Genomic DNA, 9,551 nt, shown 5'->3' on the forward strand with positions numbered 1-9,551 from the left:
ACAGACAAAATTTTGTCTGTTAAATTTTCTCTGCTATGGAGATGATACTTAGCTATATTTTCTTATAGATCTGATGAATCTAACCCGTTAAATTGACTACAGACGTCAACAAATGAAAACCTTAATTACTTTGAATTTTCTGCTTTTAAATATAAACAAGACGAATGTTAACATCTTTGGACAATAATCTTTTCACTTCAGCTGTGCAGCATTAAATTAGTCTTTGAGAGAATTGAAAACTTGGTGTTACTTTTGACCAGGACTTGTCTTTTAAATCCAATCCTGAAGAGGTTTCTAGGATCTTTTTCTCCTACCTAATCAAGTGTTTAACCCCTCAAACTTTCCCTCTAGGGTGTGTTTCCCAGTTCAGATCAACCAGCTGCCCCGGGAGTCACAGCTAACCGTGACACTGTACGCCAGCCCACTGCCGCCCCCTGGAGGAGCCGAGGATAAGGGCAAACAGAGACGCAGTGTTGAGGCTCTGGGCTGGGTCACCATGCCGCTCTTTAACTTCAGACAGTGAGTCACATGATGCAGTCCCCCAAGAAAAGATCAGGAATCACATTTATTGAACTTGTGAATGTCATTTTCCAAGTAAAGGTTGTGATCTTTGGAAAAAGAAACTTGACAGGAGAATATTTGTTCCTCACAACACCTCTGACCTATATGTGTGTGGACTCTGAAAATGGGACAGATAATAGGGAGTGCATTTTCAGGGATCATCAAGATTTCCTGGCCCATGATGATGACTGGCTTATGAGCGCATTGTCTCACCGTACCATCTCTGTTTTTTTACAGCTGTTAATCACTCTGGGGCAGGGGTTGACGTTAAGGATTTTTACCACTTGCCCAAAGGGCAAGTGACTTTCACATTTCATTTGCCCAGAAACAATTTTTACTTGCCCAGTATAATGTTTCATAAATATAGTTCCTAATATTCATTTTTGTATCTGTATCAATGAAACATATTTGTTTTTTAAATGTTTTTTGTAATTCAGTATTTTTTAATTTTACAGGTTCCTGGTGTGTATATGCATGCGTCAGATAATGAACTCAAGCCTACATTACCGTGTTAACCTGCTTTTCAATCCTTCCTGCACATTCTTTTCAAACTAAACTTTGCTTTAAACTGTTGTGTGCTTGGGAAAATATAAATTGTGATGTTAAAAATCTAAAAAAATTAGAGTCCCAGTATGTTTATACAAGATAATACTATTAATATAATTTGACTTTTCTAGAGAATCATTATACATAGTTATTTTACACAGGGTTTCCACAGTCTTACATATTTTCAGAATTCCTTGACTTTTAACTGACTCAGGATTAGTTTTCCCTGACAAAAATAAATGCAGCAACAAGACAATAATACTAACATAACAGGTCACCAATTTAACATGTTTAGCTCTATAACATTTAAATGCACCTCTCCAATGTCTGAGAGAAAAAATTAATGAACATTTTTTAATGTATGACCACTGTACAGAAGACTGCCACATGATAGCGCTTTCTAGCTTGTTTGTCGTTTTGGTAACTACATCAACATTACCGCTAGGTTGACAAAACTCACGCCATCTGGCGGAAAATCTCGCGGCTTTTTCAAATCACACGGGAATGTGTACAAAACAACAAAAATGGCGCCGGCTGGGTAGCTTTCAGCTAAAGTCAGCGATTTTAAAGTAATCACTGCACTTGCCCGGCGGGCAAATGCAATAAAATTTGTACTCTCCCGGCAATAAAAAGTACTTGCCCCGGGCGATCGGGCAATGGTTAACATCGAGCCCTGCTTCTGGAGTACCTGGCATTCGGCTCTTACCAGCACAAATTAGCCCACAGTTAAACAAGTAAATAACTCTCTGCCTGATGCCAGTAAAATTCTCGGTGTCTAAGATATCACAGCCAGCGCTAAGCACAAACCCTACAACGTTTGATGCCATGTTCAATGTCCTTGCTTAAAATTAGTCCATACACCAAACTCTTGATACTCCCTTTAACGTGTTACAGCACTACAGTGGGTCCTATGCATATTTATCCAAGTCTTCACCTCACTCACCAAGACATCTATTTAAGCCTAGGTTAAACTGTGTTTTTTTTCTGCTCTCTTCTCTGTGTTCTCCAAAAACAAATCTACGTACATAAGGTCATTAGCATTGATCATTTATGGTTAAATATGGTTGAGTGGGTAGAGGTTACAACATGACGCATATCTGCACTTTTAGGGTGGTTTCTACACAATGTTTTATAGATGAGGCCTCACACCTGTATGGTTCTCCCTGGTTAGCAGTCTGTCTATAATCTGGTTTAGTCTAATTAGTTAATGATGTGACCCAGTCTATCTACATGATGTTAGTCTCCTGTGGGATACAGATGAACAGAAACAAACAAAGCCTCTTGCTTTGTTCTGTTTAGCTCCTGAACCGAGGTCCAACAGCTCTTTGTGATCCAGTTTTTGTGACGTTCATCAGGACACGAACCCCCTGAGACTAAAGCAGAGTTACAATACAACAGAAACACACAGTTGGGCTAAATAAAGTTGGTTTAGCTCTCTCAGGGTTTTATGTGATGCAAGTGTATTTCTTATGTGTGTGTAGCGTCCTGACATGCGGCAGGAAGTTATTGGGTCTGTGGCCTTCAATGCCAGGGAGGAGCGGAAACGCCAGAACCAGTTGTCCCAACTTCAGCCAGCCAGACAGTGTCATCCTGCAGGTAAGAGCTGCACATGGACAGGTGAGCAGTTATCTGGTTACCTGCGTAACACCTGTAACACACATCAAAGCTGGAAGTACACTGGGGACGGGCAATCTTAAGAGGGTCCTGCTGACTGCTAGTCACGTGACCTGTGCTAACCTGAGCTATAGGTAGCTCCTCTGCAGGTCAGATGACCAGAGTAGGAGGAAGCAGTTTGATCTGATTGTTAGGATTAAAGCAGGATTCAGACGGCAGCCTTAGATGGTCAGTGGAGACCTTCATCATACTGTTAGTCAGAAACAGTGGGGAGTGATTAGATCGCTTCAGAGTGAATGCTCAGCTGCTCAGTGCTGGAGTTTCATAACAACGAGCAGCTGTTCCTTACTGCTGAGGTGACGCAGCTTTAGGAGCCACTGCTGTCAAAAATATATAACAGAAGCATAATCATCCCAGTCTGAGTGAACTTCTAAATGAAGATGTTAATCTACCTGATCTGACCGTTCTGAGCGCAACCTTCTTCCCATCTTAATTTGTTTTTATTTATTTATTTGAATTGGGACAATGCACATTGTTTCTGTTCTGCCAAAAAAAAACACAAAAAAAAAAAACTTTCACATCAGGTTCTTATCCTGTCTGAGGTGCAACAACAAGCTGGGGAACAATGCTTGATTCCAAAGATCTCCAGCGTTTTATTGTCATAACACTCACAAGTACAGAGCAACGAAATTCACTCGCTGCATTCAACCCTCCCCTTGGGGAGCAGTGGGCTGCCATTGTGCGGCACCCAGGGAGCAGTGTGGGGGTTGAGGGTCTTTGCTCAAAGACTCGGAGTGGCAGTCTGTGGGAGCTGGGCTTGAACTCAGAACCTCTGGAATCCAAGCACAATGCCCTAACCACTAGGCCACAACTCCCCTTTCTGATTGAAGATCCTCTTAGCTGTGGAGCAGGGTCCGACTGAGTGATGGTGGCTGTGTCTGTTCCTCAGGTGGACTTCCCCACGTCCTCTTTCGAGGTTTTCTTCAGTACTCCTGCTCCAGCAGACTTCTGTCCTCAGTATGAATTCAGCAGACTGGACACCGTCGGTCAAATCCAGCTGCAGGACGTCCTGCAGAAGAAGGCCTTCTTCTGGTCAGACACTCATGAACCCATACTTATCACACACATACACCAATACACAAGCCAAAGCTTATTACCATGTCAGTACCATGTTTTTACCATTCCAGGGACACATTAAACATGTTAGTACAATGTTCTATACGTGTAAGTTCTATGTTATTAACGTGTTAGTACTAATGTTATGGGTTCCCCAGTAGCATGTACATGTTATTATGCCAGCTTGGTTATAAAAACGTCAGTATCAAGTTATTAGCAAATTAGTACCGTGTTATAAATCTATTATTACAATCACATTCATGATATACACATTCAACAGTATTTTATTTCCGTGTTGTTAACATCCTCTTTAGATTATCTTAATATCATCTCACCGTCATTAATGTGTCATCTACATGTTATTCCCCTGCCATTCCCTCTTAATCTGAGCGTTGTGTGTCTGCAGGTTGACTCCGGAAGACAAGCGGCTCCTGTGGGAGAAGAAAGCCTTCTGTCAGTCAGAAAGTTCAGCCCTGCCTCTGGTTCTGGCAAGCGCCCCCTGCTGGCAGTGGACATGTCTGCCTGAGATCTACGCTCTTCTGCGTCAGTGGGCATGTCTGGGTCACCTGGACGCTCTGGGCTTGCTGCATGCATCGTATGTTCTCATCTAAAGGGAAAAGGCACCTGGCCAATCACATCACTCATATAGCCTAACTCTTTGTTTACAATCAGAAACCTCTGATCACCTGACTTCAACAACTTCCTGTGTGTTCCAGATTTCCAGATCAGGAACTAAGGAGGACGGCGGTCCAATGGATGGACTCCATATCAGACCCGGAGCTTCTGGACTTTTTGCCTCAGTTGGTTCAGGTATAAATACCACAGAGGTTTCTTGCAGTGAATAACTGAGCATTCTCAGTGAGAGTTCAGTCTGAAGAATCTAGATTTCTTTATTCATAAAAAGGCAGGATTATCACACTATTATCACACTAGATACTGTAGGCAGCAGCCAAAGCCAGTTGTTTAGTTCTTCATTATCGGGTCTGTACTAAAAGGTTCTGTCTTTGTCGCAGGCTGTGAAGCACGAGTGTTACCTGGACAGCTCTCTGGTCCGGTTCCTCCTACGGAGAGCCATCGGGGACATTCGGATCGCTCACTACTTATTCTGGTGAGCAGCAGCTTCTCTTCAACATCAGCTCTAATCTGTTCAACTCTGATTCTTTAAGGAGGTCAGAAGGTTTATGGTCAACACTGAAGCGTTACTGTCAAGAAGTTTTACTCCAGAAACCCAGTCAGAGTGATGCCTCTTTACCTCGTAGGAGGTCTTTGTCAGGATCAGTTGGTCAGTCTTAGTTATTGATCATTTCCTGTCCAGCAGCTAAACAATGGAAATCTTCCTGTTTGTCTCCACGTCAGGCTGCTGAAGGACAACCTACAGGACAGTCAGTTTAGCGCTCGCTATCAGCACCTACTGGCCGCTCTTCTTTGCTGCGTGGGCCGAGCTCTGAGGGACGAATTTGACCGGCAGTGCTGGATGGTCTCCATCCTGACCAAGGTTGCCCAGAAGGTTAGAGACGCCACACCTTCTAGCAGACAGGTGAGGAAGAACGGACTGAGTTTAACATCAAAGCTATTATTTAATCTGCGTTTATCCAGGCACGTCTAATAATCACAGAAAAATGTTCCAATTTGTAAAATATAACTTGTGGTTTAAGATCTTTTTATTTAAATGGTAACTAGAAGTCGCTAATGAACCTGACCACACCTTTAAATTTGTCGTTTTTCATAAATGAATAAATGTTTTTTATTTTAAACATATAATATTGAAAATATTCCGGTGAGGCTTCTCAGTCATCTAGGTCATAGTCATTCCAAAAAAAAAGTTAAAAAGCAAACCAGTAGACTTTGTTTGAAGATGTTTCACTTCCCATCCAGGAAGTTTTTTCAATGCAAAATGTCAGAATTAACATTGAGTTCCAACCTTTATAGAGTAGCCCAAACAAAGCCTTGTTGTGGCTTAGAAAACATACAAATTGAACCGGAAGAACAGGTCAACCCCATAGGAACGGGGAGTCATTGAGGTCTTTGTTAGCCTGCAATACCCAATACCTGTTTATGCCTCTGAAACAGGGAAGTCAATAGGGGCATTGTTGGCCTGGCTGACCGTGTGAGTTGTCACGGTCCCCTGTTCAACGTTTTTATTTTCTTTTTTTTTTTGTTTCTGCATTTTTATTTTTATTTTTTTTCCTACTTGCTTTGAATCTGTTTTATTTTCCTATATTTTAATCATGTAAAGCACTTTGCATTGTCTTTGTATTGAATTGTGCTATATAAAATAAATTTGCCTTGTCTTGCCTTGCCTTGCAGATAATGATAGCAGGAAGGAATCAACTCACAATGCACTGTAGCATTGGGAAAGCTGAAACCTGAGTCAACCCCCTCTGTTTAATGTTGTTTTTTTCTTTCTTAACATAAATGGCTTCCTTCATACCTCTTGTCTTCTTTGTCCAAAATGTGAACATTCTGGTCCTCAAAAGAATGTTTTATGTCCTTAAGGTGTAGATGTACAGCCGAGTCTTGTCCAGGGGAGGTAGCTCTCCTGTGTTGAGCCATGTATCTGTGGAGAGGATTTTTTGGTTTTTCCAATATAAAGATCAGAGCATTCCTCACTGCATTGAACTGCATACACCACTCCGCTCACCATAGGTCTGGGGGTTTAGTCTTAAGGAAGCACTGGTCTCTGTTTAAGGGGGTCTTGTTGTTTTGAAATGTACTGGGATTTTGTGTTCAGAGAAAATCCTTTTGAGTTTTTCAGAGACCCCAGCAACATACTGGATGGGGATTTTGCGTTTAATCTATATTGTGGACTTTTTTTTTTACATATTTTCGAATCAGTTGAAAATGCCCCTCCCACAACAAAAAGACACGTTGTTGTCTGTCCAGTGATATGGGAACAAATTGAAACATTTCTTTATCCAGGACCCGTATATAGCAGGGCATTGCAGCTGCTTTCCATGATACCTAAACATTTTGCTCTCTGTGTGTTTGTTTGTTCAGGCGGTTCTGAGAGAAAGTCTGGCGGAGATGAAGCAGTTCTTCTCAGTGAACAGCACCTGCAGACTTCCTCTGAACCCAGCACTGCTGGTCTCAGGAATCAACATCCAGGTAACTCTCACCTGCAGACTGCAAACTAACCCCACTGGAAAACTTCTATCACGTCCTCTAATACTTTAAAGAACTTTTCTCTAGTTTCTGATAACTTTCCTAATTTTAAAGTTTTTCTTTTGAGACGATGTCCGTCTTTATGGATATTTTACAGAGCTGAGGCTTAGAAAATAAAAACCGAAAGGATCCTGGAACAGCGTCATCTGTCTGCAGCCTGAGGTTTTCACAGGTTGTTCTCTTTGTTTCAGGCCTGCTCCTTCTTCAACTCCAACGCAGTCCCTCTAAAGCTGTCCTTCCAGAACCTGGACCCCCGAGGAGACAACATTAATGTCATCTTTAAGGTAACGCCTGTCTGTTTGCACAGCTAGGTCCACATCTGGACAGCTGTGAGAACTTAATATTCATCTGTTTGCAGTCAGGAGATGACCTGCGGCAAGACATGCTGACCCTACAGATGATCCGAATCATGAACAAGATCTGGATCCAGGAAGGGCTGGACATGAGGATGGTGATCTTCAAGTGCTTCTCTACGGGCAGAGGACGAGGTGAGGACGGGGTCCACACACCTTTACTCCATTTAATCCAGCTGTTTTCAGGTCTGACTGGCTGTGTCAACTGTTCCCAGGAATGGTGGAGATGATTCCTCACGCTGACACACTGAGGAAGATCCAGGTGGAGCATGGAGTCACAGGATCCTTCAAAGATCGGACGCTGGCCGACTGGCTGCAGAAACACAACCCCACCGATGAGCAGTACGACAAGGTAGCGCTGCATAGCTGGAGGCTTTTATTCTGAAGGGTTTCCTTTGTAACAGGAAGCCGCGTTTCCCCCTTCTGTCAGGCGGTGGAGAACTTCATCTACTCTTGCGCCGGCTGCTGCGTGGCCACCTACATCCTGGGAATCTGCGACCGGCACAACGACAACATCATGCTGAAGACCAGCGGCCACATGTTCCACATCGACTTCGGGAAGTTCCTGGGACACGCCCAGATGTTTGGAAACATCAAACGGTGAGAGACTCGCTCAGAACACCCCTTCCAAACTTGTTTAGATCAGACTGACCGGCACGAACTGAGCTGTACCTGTAACGGCTGCCCCTGTAGGGACCGCGCCCCCTTCGTCTTCACCTCCGACATGGCGTACGTTATCAACGGAGGGGACAAACCTTCCAGCCGCTTCCATGAATTTGTGGATTTGTGCTGCGAGGCTTACAACCTGATCCGGAAGCACGCACACTTGTTTCTCAACTTGCTGGGCCTGGTGAGCACACACACCCCTACATGCAGAAGGTATTATGAGGACAAAGATCCATAGTCTTCATTCTAAACTGGACACACGACTCTACCTTAAAGTTCTTTGTTAAATAATTTTCTCATCATTAACATGAGGAGGCTGGGGTTTTAAGATGTCTTCTTTTTATTCATGGTCTTCAGTGGTTCTAGTGAAGAACATCGAAGCTATTTATCTAGAGAACATTATCTGAAACGGCAGCTATACTTTGAAGTGAGCTTTGGTTTCTGTGGTTTCAGATGCTCTCCTGTGGGATTCCTGAACTGTCTGACCTGGATGACCTGAAGTACGTCTATGATGCTCTGAGACCTCATGAGTCTGAAGCTGATGCCACCATGTATTTCACCAGGTACACCTTCGCCTGCTGCCTGCTTCCTTACCCACAGGGTACTTCTGACCTACAGTGGCTAGCGGGTCTCGTACATGGTGCTTGTTTTCTATTGAGGCCCCATGGGTCCTGAAGGGCCCTTGTAGAAAAGGGCATCAAATGATTCTTCTTCTCTCCTGAACCCAGACGAGCATCCTAATGTTCCACTGTGGGTCATATCGGGTCCACAGTAGGGTTTTCTCTCTCACTGCGGATGTTCTGCTGTCTTGTTGTTTTAGAGACATTTGTTGGATGGTTCTCAGTCCATTAAATGTCTGGGGTCGTCTCAGGTTGTCTGAGTCCTACTGATCCTGCATGTCTGTGGTCATGTAAGCCCAGTTTATTAATCAGGGCTGCCTGTATGGAGCTAAATTGGGGCCTTAAAGTTTGTTCAAATCATTTAAACCTGAAAAAATAGGTTGGTAAAAAATAAAAACTTCTCAGATATAAGGTTTTTTTTTTTTTTTTTTTACTTAAAGATTTTTGGCTTTAAAATTATGGCCCTGTTTTGATTAACAATTTAATACTGTGGCTGAACAATCTATTCCCAGCTGTTGCATTCAGGGACAGTGCATCCAGGTGGTCTACCTGAAAGTGTTAAGAGAAATCTCTTAACACAGACTTAAAAAAAACGTGTAAATTTGTCACGATCCTATTTTATCCTCCAAGATTTGTGTCATGTCACTTTCTTCTATCAGTGAAATGTGTTATTTTTCCAAAACCAATCCTAAACACATAGAATATTGATAATGTTTTAAAGACTTTTCCGGTTCCCACGGTTCTTAAATGCAACACGTGGGAATAGGTTGTTCTGCCTCAGTGTCAAAGCTTTTAGTCATGATTCTAAAACTCGTTTTGATAATAATAATAATTTAACTTTATTGATCTCACATTGAAGAAATGTACCTCTGCATTTAACCCATCCCCTTGGGGAGCAGTGGGCTGCCATTGT

At 42.8% G+C, this 9,551-nt stretch overlaps 1 protein-coding gene across 2 annotated transcripts in view; it reads left to right on the forward strand.

The window, feature by feature from the left end:
* Window positions 1–9,551, forward strand: part of pik3c2b (phosphatidylinositol-4-phosphate 3-kinase catalytic subunit type 2 beta) — a 41,227-nt gene that overhangs the window by 26,647 nt on the left and 5,029 nt on the right. For both annotated transcript variants that reach the window (XM_015401240.1, XM_015401248.1), the window contains exons 13-26: window positions 352–519; window positions 2,589–2,703; window positions 3,671–3,813; window positions 4,244–4,432; window positions 4,554–4,647; window positions 4,851–4,945; window positions 5,194–5,374; window positions 6,835–6,942; window positions 7,191–7,283; window positions 7,358–7,487; window positions 7,568–7,704; window positions 7,783–7,952; window positions 8,046–8,202; window positions 8,472–8,581. In XM_015401240.1, the coding sequence (XP_015256726.1) occupies window positions 352–519; window positions 2,589–2,703; window positions 3,671–3,813; window positions 4,244–4,432; window positions 4,554–4,647; window positions 4,851–4,945; window positions 5,194–5,374; window positions 6,835–6,942; window positions 7,191–7,283; window positions 7,358–7,487; window positions 7,568–7,704; window positions 7,783–7,952; window positions 8,046–8,202; window positions 8,472–8,581 (1,890 nt within the window). The remainder of the gene's footprint in view (window positions 1–351; window positions 520–2,588; window positions 2,704–3,670; window positions 3,814–4,243; window positions 4,433–4,553; window positions 4,648–4,850; window positions 4,946–5,193; window positions 5,375–6,834; window positions 6,943–7,190; window positions 7,284–7,357; window positions 7,488–7,567; window positions 7,705–7,782; window positions 7,953–8,045; window positions 8,203–8,471; window positions 8,582–9,551) is intronic.

This window comes from Cyprinodon variegatus, unplaced genomic scaffold (genome assembly GCF_000732505.1).
Source record: "Cyprinodon variegatus isolate N-32 unplaced genomic scaffold, C_variegatus-1.0 Scaffold31, whole genome shotgun sequence".
Classification (NCBI taxonomy): Eukaryota; Metazoa; Chordata; class Actinopteri; order Cyprinodontiformes; family Cyprinodontidae; genus Cyprinodon; species Cyprinodon variegatus.